Source organism: Aplidium turbinatum, chromosome 6 (assembly GCF_918807975.1).
Source record: "Aplidium turbinatum chromosome 6, kaAplTurb1.1, whole genome shotgun sequence".
In the NCBI taxonomy this organism is placed as follows: Eukaryota; Metazoa; Chordata; class Ascidiacea; order Aplousobranchia; family Polyclinidae; genus Aplidium; species Aplidium turbinatum.
The window spans coordinates 29,593,418-29,610,606 of NC_137477.1; the positions used below are offsets into that span (position 1 = coordinate 29,593,418).

The following is a 17,189-nucleotide window of genomic DNA, read 5'->3' on the forward strand; positions in this document are numbered from 1 at the left end:
AGTCGTTTTCGCTCAATCACGGATATCGGAACAAACGGAAATGATGGCGATGATAATGTAACAGTTCGTTGACGAACAGGAAAGAATGAAAAGAGTCATGCGAGGTTTAACGCACGATCGTCTCAAAACACCCCACTTTGATACAAACGCTACATTGCTGAAATAATGATGTTAAATCTTCACAGGTTGTCAGATTACATTCCTTTCTACAGCGATGATTAACGTGACCGATCTCACGGCTTTGTGAAAGAAACTACAATTCAGTTTTTGCAACTATTTTACTATTTCATTAACTTATATGAGCTAATATATTTTGCTAATAAATTAAGATTTTCTTTCAGTTCCAATAAGGTTTAGTCAAGTAAATGAAATTGTCTTTGACAAAGTTTCATAATCTATAGATAGCACTGCAAAATGATGTCTACCAATTGGTGAGTTTTTTAGCCTTAAAGTTGTATTGAAATACTTCAAATACTTCATAGCATGCAGTAGGCCTACTTAGTAGAATAGTCTTTAGGCCTTGATAGAGTAAAAACAGTTTCAAGTATTTAGGAAAAATGATTGCTAGTTGTTTTTTTTCGTCACATCAATCTAAAATTATTGGCTTCATAGCAACTAAGAATATTTAAGTGCGTCAGCACGGTAAGAACACTTCTGAAAAATAAACTTTTTTTCGCTTCGAACACTGTAGCTAGTTGTCCTCTTTAGTCTACGGCAGTGGTTGGGAGCCTTTTTGAGTAAGAGAGCCATTAAAGCTACATTTTTTAAAATACATTTCCGTGAGAGCCATAGGTTATACTGTAATGCTTTAACACTTAATATAATTAACACTTGGTGGCACTGGTGAAGTTTTGAAAGTGGGATGGCGTCTTCACAAAAGGAGAAAAACTGCGGGGGTTTGGGGGGTCTCCCCCACCAAAAAAAAAAAAGAAAAATTACGATTAATTTGGTGCATTCTGAGCGTATTTTCAGCTCTAAATTGTAATGAAAAGTTAAGATAAAACTTTTGCGGTTTGCACTTTAGAAGATTGGATTTTTTTGTGAGCTAGATGCCGTCGTCAAAAGAGCCATATATGGCTCGCGAGCCATAGGTTCCCGACCCATGGTCTGCGGCATCCTGCTTACCGTAGTTGTTTTATAATTTGCAGGTTTCTTTCTATTATGGTTTTTCTGTATTTAGAAGCTATTGTATCTACTGGTAAGTAAATCATCTAAATATTTGCATATGTATAGAAACAGTTTTCAAGTTTAATTGCCTTCCATGTATGATAGTTAATAAAACGTTTGTTGTAAAGATAAAATTAATAATTCAAGATGGGTTTGCGAACTAATTTTCATCGATTGAATTTGTTTTTATTAGTTTAAAAACAGATTGGATACTTTTATTTTATTTTAACTTTTTATCTGAAAACAGTGAAGATGACCTGGATAGCATTTATTGGCCAGTCATCGTCAGTTATAGTCAGAGTGGTTTTAGTTTTGAATTCTTCAATGGTCTTGTTTTGAGTGTAATTATATGAAACGTGAAAGACCAACAAATTTGCTATTTGAAATGAGTTTAACAAGCAATAATTGCAAATGAGTTTAACAAGCAAAAAATTGCAATTATTGCAATTTTTTAGTGCTTGGGAACTTTCGCAAAGAGCTTATAAAAACTAGGCTAGCTGAAAAGGATGTTTGTGGAAAAATGATGCGTTGTGCTTGTTTGCAACAATCACTCTAAATAGGCTACGATACACAACTCCTTAGGCTACTCAGTTATATAATAGGTAATTTCATTTTATGAAAATAAAAATAAAAACTGACAGACTCTCTTAACAATTCAGATGCTTGCAACGATACAACAACGTCGTGCATTCTTTTTAAAGACTTGTGCGAGGAAACTCCATTTCTGCAAAATATATGTCCTCTTACCTGCAATCGCTGCCCGGAAGGTAAATCAATGAGCTTTAGTTTTATAATCATTAGCTGGTCACCATTAGCTGATTGCATGCAGGTTACAGCGGCTCCTTTATGAACTTTCGGAGAATATACATAAATAAAGAAGTCTAAAATAGATGCATTTAGAAGGATTATGATTTAATGGTGTTCAGCCAGTGAATTCAATGGTAATGGGGATGGTGCCAGGCAAACCAACAAAAGGACGAAAAAATGAAATATTTTGGCAATATCATGCAAATTACGGGAATGAAAAGCGTGGCAGAAGTAAGATAAAAACAAAAGATATAACAAAATGGAAGGAGTTTATAAGGAAGATCACAGCTGATCAAACAGGATTAATCTATTGAAGAAGAAGAATAACAACAAAAATCCTTTTCCATATCTTACCTCAGCTATTACCACCGCAATAGGTTGACTTGGTCTTCAATGTGGTATAGCTCAATAACAATATTTTGCTGAAGAAAATTGCACTTTTTCTAGTTTTTGAAAGGCATATGGCCAAACTCCTTTTCTTACTCCTTAAATCAGATGATCTTACGCGAGTGTTTCACAACATTTTCAAAGTGGATTTGAATTTTTTTTTTATTTGGCAAAAGTTCAAAATTTTAATTCTTATAAGCATGGAACTTTTTATTGAAAAACAATAATTTAGTGTAGGCTAATATTTAATAAGACATCAGTAAAAAATCTACACTTCTGCGCAAATTTTTTCTATTGAATTTTTTCTTTTTTTATAATAATTGCATCTGACACGGATATTTTAGAACAGTGGCCAAGCTCACAATTTCTTTCAAAAACTATTAGATGTTCCCAATACAGTAACTCACTTATAAAGTAAGCTATATCCCTCTACCTTTTAAACAAACAGAATTTTTAGATGACATTGCTAAACACTTCTTATCAACCATTTCTTAAATTGTTGATAAAATGCGACACAAACCAAACTTTCCATCTGATCTACTTCCCAGACTAACTGTAGATTCTGCTTGCGTTTTGAAACGGGTTTCTTTGATTTTGTCATCTATAGGCTGCATCTGAAAACTTTTCAATGTCAAGAGGTTCAACAATCTATGAAACATATTTTGCAGTTTTGAGCAAGGTGGAGATAGTTGGTTGTAACACATTTTTCAACAAGATCAGTGGCTCATAAATATAACTCATGTTAAGTTACAAACCTTTGGTCGGAAACTACACTGTCTTATGCCACAGGCATAGATATAATGTGATTGAGCCCCTTTGTCTCCAAATGCATTTTATAATTTTTTTTTTAGGAGGAGAGGTACAAGACCAAGTGTCCCTCTTTGGATCTGCTTTTGTGCCCAGTATCTAATTTTGTTGGTTATATTTTTGGTTATAAAAGCAACTGGACCGTAGATTGGGTTGTTAAATTCATAGCATTTTTAGATCCATGTGCAATTACAAACGGAGGTTGCAGTCAATCATGCAGCTGGAAGGATGGAATCGTGACATGCGGTTGCATGTCTGGTTACAAATTAACTGACGATGACAAAACCTGTGTCGGTGAGTATTGTATATCAAATTGAAACTTAATTGCAAACACTTTGGTTTGGTTGGTTTTCAATCTTTATCCTCGGTCTGACAAAGCCTTAATTTTACTCTGTGCTACATTTAAACCATCATACCACCATGCAAATTTTGCTAGATAAAGATTATTAAAGTTTAACTAGTCGTAAAATTTAAGTGTTGGTTTTTTAATTTTTTGCTTATGTTTGTTCTGTCTTTTGTAGTCTTTCAACACCATCTTACGTTATGCCAATGTATTGAATTACTCAACATAACGTTTCTTACACAAAATCATCAGTAATCTCATATCACATCACTGAAATCATTATGTGCAAATGATTTCAAATTTATTTTGTATGATTTCAAATAATATTTCTGGAAAGTGGGTTGTAATTACAACATTGAGACGCCACAGAGACCCACAGCTACGCAATATTCATACTCCAAGTTTTATTTGGCTATACGCTTATCGACAGATATAAACGAATGCACAGAAGGACCTAGTCCATGCAACAAAGATCTCTTTCAAAGCTGTGTCAACACCATCGGCTCATTCTACTGTCAAGATTTCAATTGCCAAGAATCCTTGCCTGGAACGATCAATTATTACAAAAGCAAAAAGTGCTGCACACTAAAAGATGGTAAGCCAAGTGCAAATTAATTTTATATTTCATTAACTTGATTGTTGATAGGATCGCTGCAACCAGTTTTATTTGTCTTATCCAGGCTTAGGCCTACGCCCGGGAGTTAAAGATTAAGATTAAGTTAGGCCTACTATATTTTCATCACCTAAAAAGAGGACACATTTTGCTAGCAAGGAAAAGGCGAGTAGTATTTTATGTTTGAAGAATCTTTTATGTGTTTCTGGATAATTATTATGGGCCCATACGCAGCAAAAAACAACAGAGACAAACTTGTTTGTCAGATTTCGCTTATGAATATTTTGCAATTCTCTTGACCACGCCTAGAGATAACGGCTTGATTTGTTACGTTCTGCAAGACGTTTTCAAAAATTTTCAACTTTTGGTAACTGTGTGATCAAAATTTTCAAAAATCATACTTAAATATCCGGTTTTGCTCCTTTCCTCAGAGGGGACACAAGAGTTTTAACATTACAAGCATTGGAAAAACAAAGACAATTAGACCCAGAATATTGCAGTCACACTATTAGCCACTTGCTAACTGACTGAATGTTTTGTAACTTAGCCTACCTTTTCATTTTTTACTGCTTTCTGTAAAGCAATAAACAGGCCCTTTATCAGAACTGACGATGCACTAGCAAGTGCGAAATATATTTTCTGTTACATCTACTGACTACTGATCCCTGTTACCTTAGCTATTGAGGTTTTAGCTTTCAAGCAATAAACAGCTTTTATAGTGCGTACCATATATTACTGAGAATCAGGTTAAAATGATAAAAAGGATTTTTAAGAAAATTTCAGTCAGACAGCAATGATCGTCAAAATCTACAAAATATTACAACTCATGCAGTATCTTTAGATAGGCATGCCTTAATTTTTGTCTGTAATAATTGGTCGGCTTTAACTATTTGCAACAAATATGACTGGATGTTTCATTGAAACAAAAAAATTGTGGATATCAAATGGCCTACAAGCCGTCGCTGAAAATTAACCCAAAAATAAAACCAAGTGTCAAAATAAAGGACATTTGAGCATTTTTGAGTGTCCTCGGAGAACCACTCATGTTTGTTAAAAAAGAGGACAAATCCTTTTAAAAGAGGACATATGGTAGCCCTAGATAAGTGGACGGAAAGGCAAGGAAGCCAATCTTCGTGTCCATTTTCAAGCATGCTGCTTTCAAGTGTTTTGCCAAAGATATACCGCAATAGGCAAAGAGTCATTTATTGCAGTGTCGATTTAATGGCAGCTAACATTGCAACCCTAAACGGACGCCCTGTATAATTCCGTGGCAGTGTGGACACTGGAAATATCTGATGATGGCATTACTCAAGCTGTCAATTTTCATACATCAACTAGACGTTTTGACATAGCCTACTGTAGATGTTCAATGTTATGCCAAATTAAAAACATGTCAACCAACCAGCTAAACTCGTGTACACAAAAAATACCATATGGTAATCTAAGTCAGATGCCTTGACGTTATTTTCTAAAGTTCCAATTTAAAAGCTTGTTAATTCTAAGCTCATGTTTTGCTTCCCTTTTTCATGTTGTTGATAAATCAAATGGTTGCAAAAGTCGCGGACAAAAAGCGATCTAAACCGTGGAGAAATCAGTCAAGCTTTTTAATACTTTGGCAGGTTCATGCGGACTAAATCAATATATTCGGCGGCAAATAATGCGCAACAACTCCAAAGACCCAAGAAGAATTCGACTTGGAAGTAACGCCGCTGTGGCCAGTTGGCCCTGGATGGTAGGCTATGACATCCACCGTCAAATAACATTGTTAAAATTGCAATGTAGATTGAGCTACGCTATTAGAGGCATGGTCGTTGCTTGCTTCGCAAATGTTGATACAAATGACTTGTTACAGCCTTGGCTGAAACAAGTCGTTTTTATCTACGTTTGTAATGTTAAAATTTTAAAAGAATGTTTTTACACAAGATCCAGTGGTATAGGTTTTCTTCGCTGGTTATTGATTTGTGCGTATTAACACTTTTTGCAGGATATGACTGATGGCATTTCTTTTGAAAAAGAACTTTTCAGATTAATTTTTCGTGATAACAAACCTTAACCGCCTTTGGGCTGCGATAGACTAAGCATCTCCGAATTTTTTTCCTTCCTGCTAGGTTTACTTCCGTTATTAGGCCACTTGTTTTTCTTTCAATTTTGCGTATGCTCTGTAAGTTAGTAAACAGAGTGAGCTAGCCTTGTTGGCTACCGCGACAAATTGTCACAAAAGTTCTGTTTTACTTTGTTTTGTAGAAAAATGTATAAGATTGATGGCGTTGGTTTAGGTAAATATGAAAGACAAAAATACAGAACAAAACAAACGAATAATACCTCTACTTCATTTGAGATAAAGCAACCAAAAACCATCCTGACTGCCAATAATTTCAGCCGTTAGCGAACAATAATAACATGCAAGTTGAATAAATTATTCTACTTTTTAAAGTGAACTATACTCTTAAATCTTAATCTCTAGCAGTTTAGACTTATTCAAATAGAAGCAGAAGAAAACACTTCAGCTGCATATTTGCACAAAGACGCATTCGTACGATATCATTCAGGCAGGCCTAAAATGAAAACATAATTTCAACGCTACACTCAAGTTGATGTGCATTAAGGTTGATCGAAACCGATTCCCTTCTAAATTTTGAAATACTTTTGGTCCATTTCTACGCATAATCCTTTAACTCATTTATTTTTCATATTGGAATGCAACGGTAATGGTGATGTTTAAAATTTGGTTTTTACGGTTAATCCAAGCTCCTTAATATCTCATCTGCAACCAGTATTGCAAATATGAAAAAATTAAGTGGATTTGACTATATAGTATAGGCCTATAGTTAGAATTTATAATTGTTTCAAATCCATAACTCAGCTAATTGTTTTAGGTGCAACTGACTACCAGTGGTTCACACTTGTGTGGTGGAACATTGTTAACGAATTCATGGGTCGTCACATCTTCAGACTGTCTGCAGTGAGTATTGGTGCTTATAGATCAACAAAAATTGAAACTTGAAAATTTTCCGGCAATAGAATTTTATATTTAATTTGTTTGAACAGGTTACGTAGGCTTCCTTCACAAAAAAAAAAACAAAAAAAACACAATGTATAAGGCTACTACATTAGGTTATAGAGCTGAAATCGTTTCCCAGTAATTGATCTATGCAAAATTAGAAAAAAATTACAGTTACTTAGTTTGACAGATTGCTCTGCTTACATTTTTTTCGTATCTTTATAAACAGGGGTTTAAAAAGCGAAGATATTTTATTAACTTTGGGCCACGTGCGAAATGCAATCAGTGTCTTCCTTGACATTGAGAGACAAGAACAGCGAAATGTGGGTGAAGTAAGTTACCACTTTGTTTCTTTGACAATGCGATATTGTAAATTAATAAATGCCATTGTATAAAGCACTAGGCTACCGATGATATTCATAGCGATGCCTCTGGTGAATATTGATGATACTTATTACTATTAGTCACTATTTATGACAGCGGAGACTTGTCTTTGAAGAAGACATTAAAATACCGCTTTGTGCAACAAATCGTTGTGTGGAAAGTGTACTGTTGAGGTTCGACGACTTTGCTTGGAATGTAGTGGGCCTAAATTACAGTAGATGAAGAATTTCTGGCATGCTCTTGGGACTTATTCGCATTTTCGTCCTATTGGTCGTTTCGCTTTGGTTTTTGTTTCAATCCATTTTATATCTTTGAATATGATCAGGAGCACAGCCACCCAATTTTTTGGGGGGTGAGGGTAAATAAGTATTAAGTTATTGCACATATCAGTGAGCCCGGCAACGAGTCGGCAAAAGTTAAGCACTCAGAGAAGTGTCTGGGCGACCTCACCCAGAAAATTTTGAAGAAAAAGCTTAAAAACTTCTGAGAGTAGACTACTTTCAGCCTAAATCCATAGTAAAACTGTATTAAATGATGCTGTAACGAAAGGTTAAACGTTTGTTTAAAATATTTCGGGAGAGGGCAATTGTTCTTCCCGGTTACGCCCCTAGGTATGAAAACCATGTATTAAAACAATGTACATACTGTAAACTACAGTTAAAAATGAATGTTATCATTAAGACCCAAATTCGCAATATCTGTTAGGCACAAAACAACATGGAGTCAAAATAATTCCTTCGGGTATTTTTAGTGAATCAAAATTCCGGGCATTTTATAGCGTTAAAATTAATCACGTTTTTTGTTGATTACTTACAGATTATTCGACACCCCAGTGAAGTTAAAAACGGCCATGAACAGAACAATATCGCACTTTTAAAACTCTCTGCTCCAGTTAACTACACTGAGAAAATCGGACCGATCTGCTTACCTTGTGGAGAAGTGCCTAACGAAGGCGATAAGTGCTGGACTACAGGATTTGGATCAATAGGTTGGCATTTTTATAAATTCCCTGAAGATTTGTAACAGTACTATGTAAATTTTACCGTCTAAATGCAGCACTTCTATGATTCTTTCTCTCTTCTTTCCTCTTTGACTTAGCCTACTCACTTATAAGCTATTTTCTCCATTCTTTTTTTCTTGTGGTGAATTATTCTTCCTATCATAGTGACAATTAGAGCTGAAATAATCCAATAAAGATCAAGTCAAGGTGAATGAAAGCCAGAGACTATGCAATACTTAAACTGAAATACCGATACCCCCAATACGTAATCAACTGTGGAACAAGTGTATGGAGTCATTAACCTCAACGGCTTTGAAAGGAAATAGAAGCTGTAACATCACAAGACCAGCATTAATTGACTTGGTTTCCTTATCTTTAAACAAAGCTCTTGGGAGGTTAAGTCTCCATGTGGTTTATGTCACCCAGGCTTTTTTACGTCAGCATAAAATTAGCGATTTAAATTTTAAAAAAACCTTCTGAATGCCATTTTTAAGAAAACAGATTACGGTACAAGAACTAGAGAGGAAAAGATGGCAGAGTAATGAAGCACCGTTAATACCCACAACTACAGTATCTTTGTCATCTATCTTCAACTGTTCAGACAAGTCATGGTCTTTGCAGGCACTGGCCACTATAATCAGCTTCCGGGCAGACGTATGTTAAAACGTTTCCTCGGTCCTAACACCGACCTTCCTTTCACCGACCGACACCAACCTAATACAACCGACGGCAATACTGCTCAAGACACCAATTCCAACCAAACCGTTCAAGAGGTGGAACTTCCGTAAAGCCGACTGAACTTTCTTTAGCCTCCTTACCAACAAGTTTACAAACGAGTTACCTCTACCTAACTCTCATATAATGAGGACGAGGCTTACCAAGACTTTTTCAACACCATCTTAGCATGTGCCAAACAAGCCATCCCTCGCCGTCGTGAAAACAACTACACTCCGTGTTGAGATGCAGAGTGCGAGCGCCCCTACCAATACTTTCTTAGCTCTGCAGGTAGTCAAACAACATCTTCAGTCGCCAAGGCTCTTCTGGAAAGACTCTGATCTACGCTCGTGTCAAACCAATAATTGACCCAATGGTTCTCAAAGAACAAGCTGGATTCTGACACAAGAGGTCAACCATGGATCAAGTCACACTACTAACTCAAGACATTGAGGAGAGTTTTTTTAGCAAAAAGAAAGAGAGGTCTGTGTTTGTTGATCCATGGCCACCTGGAGATGCGGCCCGATTTGTCACATTTTGCAGATTTTAATTACAGCTACTGCTAGTGCTTGACTGACATTTTTTGAGATGTTTTTACTTTTTGCGGTTTTCTAATGAAATAAAACTTTTTTGTTGCCTTGGGGAAGCAAGTAGCAAATGAGAAAAAGTATGTTGAAAAACGCAAAATCAGACTGTTATTGAAAATTAACAGTCTGACTAAAATCTTCGAAATCAAAATTTCTTTGTTTTTCAACATGTGAGGATGTTAAAACCTATTGTGTCATCTGGGGAAAGGAATAAAGAAAGCGTAAAAATCTAATTTTTAGAAAAATTTATTTAAACGTTTGCCCATGTGACAAATCAGGCCGTATCTTTAGGTGGCCATGGTTGACCTAACAGCAGCCTATGACACCGTCTGGCACCATAGCCTAGTCTACAAACTACTCCGCCTACTCTCTGACAGAAACATGGTCAAAATGATCATGGAACTCATCCGCGACAGGAGTTATGCCCTTACCACCGCAAGCTGAAAACTCAGTAGACTACGGCGTCTCAAAAACGGTGTCCCACAAGGATCAGTCTTGCCAGTCTTCCTTTTCAACATCTCTATGAACTACCTACCATCTGCTGCAACATCTGATAAATATGCATATGCTGATGGCCTAGTCATTTTGCACTCTGCGAAAGACTGGAAATCACTAGAAACGACATTGAGCCAAGACATGACGACTATACCAACAGGGCATCTTCATCAATGGATACTGAAGCTCAGCGAAGATAAAACTGTGACGGCAGCCTTCCTTCTCAGCAACAGGGAGGCAAAACGTGATTTTACAGTGACCATCAACGGCAAGATTTTGCTGTCTTGTCCAAAGCCTACATACCTCGGAATAACACTCGACAAGTCACTCACATACCGCCGCCACCTACAGACACTACGCAAAAAGCTAACATCTCGCGTTTTCTTGCTGAGACGTTTAAAAGATACATCTTGGAGTGTAGGTGCTGACACCTTGTGCACTGCAACCATGGCTTGGGTCTACTCCACCGCTCAATACTGCACCCTTGCCTGGTACCGTAATGCCCACACCCGCCTTATCGACCGGCCAATCAACGATGCATTGCGTACTGTGACGATGCCTGCTCCTTACTCCAACAGAGTACTTACCAACCTTTGCAGGCATCCAACCTGCTGAGCTTCGCCAAAAAGGAGCCATTATACACCTGGCTCGCTGGGCAAATCTAAACATCCCACTTTAGGAATCTTTCCGGCGATTAAAATCAAGACACTCCTTTTTACCAGCTGCCTTTGATTTATTACAACTATTCAGTGATCACACCACCAGTGCAGTAGCCTACATTATATGGAAAACACTTGGAACACAGCATGGTGTGCCATCGATACCAAACTCCATGCTTTTATACCTCACCCGGTGGCGCGCCCCTCTGGTAGGCTATAGACCTGTCCTGGCCGACTTGTGTCATACTCAACAGAATTTGAACGAGAGTCGGCCGCTCCATTCCAATATGTACAAGTGGGGTCTGGCTTCCTATTCGGCCTGCGAGTGCGGCACAGAGAAACAAACTGCTGACCATGTCGTTCGTAAATGCCCCGTTTGCAAGGCGCCAAATGGAATGCATGGCATAGCAGAACTGGATGAAGCTACACTCACCTGGCTTTTCATCAACTACCATGAAATCTAAACAATCCTTGTCTCACACAAAAAAACAACTGTTCAAAAAACAACTGGCACAACCAAAACTAAAAGTCTTGATCGTATTTGTCATTCACGTTTCATATTAATGTGAAGACCATCAATATCGAATGCAAATGACAACGATGATGACTGCGATTAGTTTCAACAAAGATTTCATATTTTGCCTATTTACAAAAAAAGGTACAACTTCCTGCAACTGGTTATTAATTTTATTGATTGCTGTCACATTTTGTATACTAGATCAAACCAGAAGTGCCATCTTTTCTGTAAGCAACTATAAAAAGTTTCGTTCCAGTGGTATAAGCTAGATTTGACTGCATAGTTCCCAAGCAAGCTAAAAAAGTTTTTAAGTTTCAGCAAATACACGTATAGTTTCTTTTGTAAGAAATTTTTTCTAGATGAGGACCCAGATCTTCCTTTGCCTGGCATTCTTCAAGAAGTCGACGTCCCCATTGTTGGTATCAATGAATGCATTCGGGCTTTTGAAAAGTCTACATCAAATGTTCCTGTTAATCGAGATACAATGATATGCGCTGGATATAAGGAAGGAGGGAAAGACGCTTGCAATGGTACGTATAAACTTGTAATCTGTAGGCTTATAGTTAAGGTTTTATGGGTGATTGTTGAACGTTTTAATGCCACTGAATTGGACGAATTCAGCAAACGTTTCGGCATTTACTAATAAAGTTTAAAGCAGAACAAACTTAACATTCTTTTCATAACTAGAGTTACTTGTAATAAAACTGCATTGTGACAAGCATCATGCTTTTGTTTTCTGCACTGAGTTAGGCTGCGTCTAAATGAAGTTACAGTGCCTTCACTTTAATGATTTTATTTCGAACTATTTTAAAAACATAGGAGACGGTGGAGGCCCCCTGATGTGCCAAAGAGCCACTTCTTGCCAGTGGTATCTTACTGGAATCACTGGATTTGGAGTGGGATGTGGAAGAAAAGGATTTTATGGAATATACACAAATGTATTCCGGTTTGAAGAGTGGATCCGAAAAACATTAAAAGAGGATGCATTTGATCTATGTGAGTGTCAATAAAAGGACACAATTATGCAGTCAACATTTGTAAATTCGAGCTTAAATTTTAAAATGTTTCGCGGCATGAAACACAGAAATTCATCCGCTTATGTTCTTACAGGCGCTACAAATTACAACCCGTGTAGCTTTTTGGAAAACGAACAAGTCGGATGTAATTCTGTTTCGAATGTTTGTGAAGGGCGCTCGAGAGTTGGCTGTGCACTCACTTGTTGTTTACGTGAAAATAACCGTAAGTTTATGTGCATGAGCTTGTTAACCTTTCAGATTGCATAATATTTTTGTTTATGTTTGCTTAAAATATAGCTTCACCTATGCACCACTCCTTTTTCAGCTGCGCTTTTAATTGGAATTATCAGGGAAGGTTGCTTTATTATTTTTTAGCAATGGGGTACAAATATTAAAAAAAAAAAATGTAAGCTACTTTACATGCTACATAGTGCACATAATCCATTTTCACATTTCACACTCACCATTTAAAGATTCACATTCTAATTTCATTAGATACTTTTTTTCTTTGCCCTGTGGTAGCCTAACGTAAGTGACGTGCTGTTGTGGAGTAATAGACCCTTGTTTGAGACTGCTTGAAACAATATTGGAAGCCTCGTCTCCCCGTTGGATAAAGTAGGGGTTCATTCATAGCTTGTCACGCCAGTGTCGGAGCCAGGTAAGAGCATTGTTTGTGATGTTTTTGAGGTCGTTGTCATCACATGAAGGGCTAAGGGGGCAGTTGGTGAGGATGTGCTTCATTGTCTGATTGTCTAGGCCGCAATCACACATTGGGTCAGGAGTCATCTTCCATCGGAAAAGATTGCTTTTATTTCTCCCGACTCCGCAGCGGGCTCTGTTTAGGCAGCACCACTCTCTTCTCTCAAGGGTGGGAGTTTGTTGTAGACTTTCGGAAGGACTTGGGATGGCAGGATGTTGTGTCCTATCGGGCTCAGAGGTCCACATTTCTAGTCGTGCAGCTGTCGCGCTTGTGTGTTCCAATGGGCCGACTTTGATGAAGCTTTTGCGTGACTTGAGTCTTGCTGGGATAAGTTTGTGTTCATAGAGAGGGTGGCGTTGGTCGGATATTTGTTTTACTCTTTCCTTTTTTGTAGTGACTTCTCTTCGGATATGAGGTGGGGCTATAGTTGCTAAGTTATAGAGGTCGGCGATTGGTGTTGGACGGAGTGTGCCAGTTATGATTCTACATGCTTGGTTTAATTCGGAGTCAATTACTTTGGTGTGGCTTGACCTAGCCCATACTGGAGCGCAGTATTCAGCGGTCGAATAACAGAGAGCCAGTGCTGTTTGCTTCAGTGTGTGCTCATCTGCTCCCCAGTTTGAGTTTCCCAGCTTTTGCAAAAGGTTGTTGCGAGCAGATAATTTTTTCTTAAGCTTCAGTAGGTGTGTCTTATAGGATAGGGTCCTGTCTAGTGTTATGCCAAGGTATACAGGAAAGGGGGTATATTGTAAAGCAGTGTTTTCCCAATTGATGATAAGTTTTTGGCTAGCCTTATGATTGTTCAAGTGAAAGCATGTCACTTGGGTTTTGGAAGGGTTTGCATTTAGGCTCCAGTACTTGTAATATGTGGAATACTCGGAGAGTGCTCCTGTTAAGGTCTTTTCTATCACCGAGAAGTTTTTTGATTGGGTAGCTAGGCAGAGGTCGTCGGCATAAATGAAACGACGTACGTTGGGGGGTTTTGGTTGATCATTGGTGTATATGTTAAATAAGATAGGTGCAAGGACAGAGCCTTGCGGCAGGCCATTACGTTGGGTTCTCCATCGGCTTTTTCGACCATTCATCTCAACAAAAAATCGTCTATTTGTAAGAAGTGATTGGATAGCTTGGTTGATTGTGGGGTTCTTGATGACTTGATCTAGTTTAAGAAGCAAGGCCCTATGGTTGATGGTATCATAAGCGGCAGATAGGTCTACGAAGACGGTTCCAGTGGCGAGTTTCTGTTCGAATCCATCCTCTATATATTGAGTTAGGTTTAATACTTGACCGCAACAAGAGCGCCCTGGTCGAAAACCTGCCTGGTCATGTGTAAGTTGGTCATCTACTTGCGTTGAAATCCTATTTAGTATGAGGCGTTCGTATACTTTCATGAGGATGCATAAAAGTGATATTGGTCTATAGTTCTTTGGGGAAGAGGGATCTTTTTGGGGTTTCAAAAGAGCTACTACCTTTGCTTTTCTCCAGATCTTTGGTATTGTTGCACCGGCCAGACAATTGTTGAAGAATTTTAAGAGCCAGGATTTTGCTTTCGTACCAAAATGGAGGATCTGTTCAGTAGTGATTCCATCTAGGCCTGTTGCTTTACCACTTTTCAAGTGTTTGAAGGCTACCTGAAGGTCTGCTGGTGTAAAAAATTGATCGTTGGTTTCCCTTTCTAGTAAAGTATCGTTTTTGTACCTGGTGGGTTTGTGGTATCGGTGCTTGGCTTTGGTTTTTCCATTAAGGAGCAGTTGGTGGGCGACTTGGTTTGGTGTGACTGCTGCGAGGTTATTTTGCAGTTGATTATCAGAATTTAATTTTTTTATGGTAGCCCATGCTTTCTTGCTATTGTGGCGAAGGTCAGTTGACTCTATCATTTTTCTCCAGCGCGTTTTTCTTTCTTCATCGAGTTTGTTGAGGACTGTTTCGCCAAGGTTCTGAGCTTCTTGGCTGAAAGGATCCTAGTTGTATTGGTTCAGGTATTCTTCATACACTTCTTTGCTTTCAGTTGTGAGACCAGGTATGTATTCTTTGCGGCTTCCTCTTGGTATGGTCTGTTTTGAGACCTTCCAAACCAGTTTTTGAAAAACAGCGTATGATTGGGGTGTGGGGGGTATATTGTCGATTTCTGCGTCTAGTACTTGTGTAAAGTTGTCCCAGTTAGCTTTGCGGAAATTAAACCGTGGCAGTGGTTTGGAGATTCGGGGCTGAATTACTGGGTTTATGTTGATGCATACTGGGAGGTGTTGGGACTTGGGTATGGGTTCGAGGATTGTTCTTTTATAGGAGTTGATGTATTTTGAGCTAACAAAAGCAAGGTCGGGATTATAGCCTTTCTTCCATCGGGCACTGTGGAAGGTTGGTTTGTCTTTCGGCGAGTAGAGCAATGAGAGATTATTGTTGGAGGCCCACAGTTCGACCAGTTCTCCATCTTTATTGCTGCTGCTGTATCCCCAGGCAATGTTGTGGCTGTTAAAGTCCCCTATTATGAGGCACGGTTTGCTGTTGTCGATCCAGGTGTTATTTGGCCAGGAAAAAGATTCTGTGGGGGGTTTATATATTGAGAAGATTTCCAATGAATTAGTTTTTATGTGCAAAATTTCTAAAGCACCCGTTGTTAGGTTGGCCGATCCGAGAATCGCTGACTTCTCCCTGCAGAATATGGCACTACCATGGGTTCGGCTGGGAGATTGAATGGCTAAGTACATTCCTGGGATGCTAGGAGGGATTTTGTCTCTGTGTGTTTCTTGCAAGCACAGGATGTCTGGTTGTAAGTTAGCTATAAGAACTGCTTTCGTGGCTGACAAACCTTCCGTATTGAAGCTAATTATTTTCATCGTAGGGCCGAGGGTCTATCCTTTTACCACCCTAAATATGCTCTCTCTGGCAGTAACTGGAGTGTAGTGTTGAGATTAGTCTCCTGTAAAGGATTAACGGGGATCGCCACGTGAAGGCTCTCAACATGATCCCCAGTAGGGGTAACTTTTATTCAATTAATAACCAGTGTTTTTACCCTTTCAGGAGAGTCAAACTGTTTCGACGATCCAGACTATACTGCAGCATGCTATGCCCTGCAGGAGCAATGTGAAAACTCTGATTTAAAGCCATTTCTTTCTGACAAGTGCCGAAAAACGTGCGCTATCTGCTGATGCGTAACTATACGCAGCTGTGGTGTACTTGACATACTGCAATGAAAAATATCGACTTTTCAACTACGAGAACATCCAGTTGTTGCAAGAACGTGAATTTGTTATTTTTGTTATACTTTTGCCAATAAGAACTTAATTGAAGAAGAGAGAGTATGTCACATAATGTCGAATTTGAAATATCGTCATTTGAATATTTTATTTTTCCTGAAATCAACAATTTTCGATTTTTGTGGCATATTTCAGTGAGTTGTCTCATGACGAAATGTGATTTAAGTACTTTTCGTTCTCACCCTTCAATTGTTCTCTGAACAAAAAAAATTCACATCTTCCATGTATTATTACGTTACGTAGGCTACTTGATAAGCAGAATCTGGCATTTTTACATTGATACAACGTCTGCAGACGTTGAATCAATGTAAAAATGATGAATCTTGCTATCTGGGTTTCTTGGTAAGCAGAGTTGTTCTGTTCTTTTTTGTGTTAACCTTTCTGTTGTAGTAGGAGGAAGGGTTTTACTTTTTGCTACTTACTGAATGTCTGGGCAGGCGTCGAACAGACATATTGGATTGTTTGGTCATCCAGAGTCTTGCTGTGCTATGGAGGTACAGTTGATGATAATAGTCTTTGTTGTTTATTTCACCTTACCCCAACCACAACTCACGCATGGTGCCATCATCCACTTTTTGTTGCGAGCGTAAACACAGAATATGCCTCAGTATGTATTATAACCAGAGATGAGCAAGATCACAAGTTTTTGTGATTTTAAAGATCACGGTCACGAATACTCGACAAATCGAAAATATTTTCTGTGATAGTTTTAAACATTGCAATAATTTGCATGTA

At 38.2% G+C, this 17,189-nt stretch overlaps 1 protein-coding gene across 1 annotated transcript; it reads left to right on the plus strand.

Moving 5' to 3' along the window:
- Window positions 1-340: 340 nt before the first annotated feature.
- On the plus strand, window positions 341-16,673 carry LOC145771931 (coagulation factor XI-like). The gene is made up of 13 exons (XM_082583699.1): window positions 341-431; window positions 1,149-1,198; window positions 1,827-1,934; window positions 3,346-3,462; window positions 3,942-4,106; window positions 5,744-5,856; window positions 7,001-7,086; window positions 7,355-7,457; window positions 8,326-8,497; window positions 11,841-12,011; window positions 12,301-12,477; window positions 12,592-12,720; window positions 16,219-16,673. The coding sequence occupies exons 1-13, from the start codon at window positions 415-417 to the stop codon at window positions 16,344-16,346; spliced, it is 1,536 nt and encodes a 511-aa protein (XP_082439825.1). The 5' UTR covers window positions 341-414; the 3' UTR covers window positions 16,347-16,673.
- Window positions 16,674-17,189: the final 516 nt, after the last annotated feature.

What these genes read in the sequence shown, in the direction of transcription:
- LOC145771931 (XM_082583699.1), top strand. An exon ending in CTGCAATCGCTGCCCGGAAG is followed by an intron (nt 1,935 to 3,345) that starts GTAAATCAATGA and finishes TAGCATTTTTAG; the next exon opens with ATCCATGTGCAATTACAAAC. An exon ending in ACATCTTCAGACTGTCTGCA is followed by an intron (nt 7,087 to 7,354) that starts GTGAGTATTGGT and finishes CTTTATAAACAG; the next exon opens with GGGTTTAAAAAGCGAAGATA.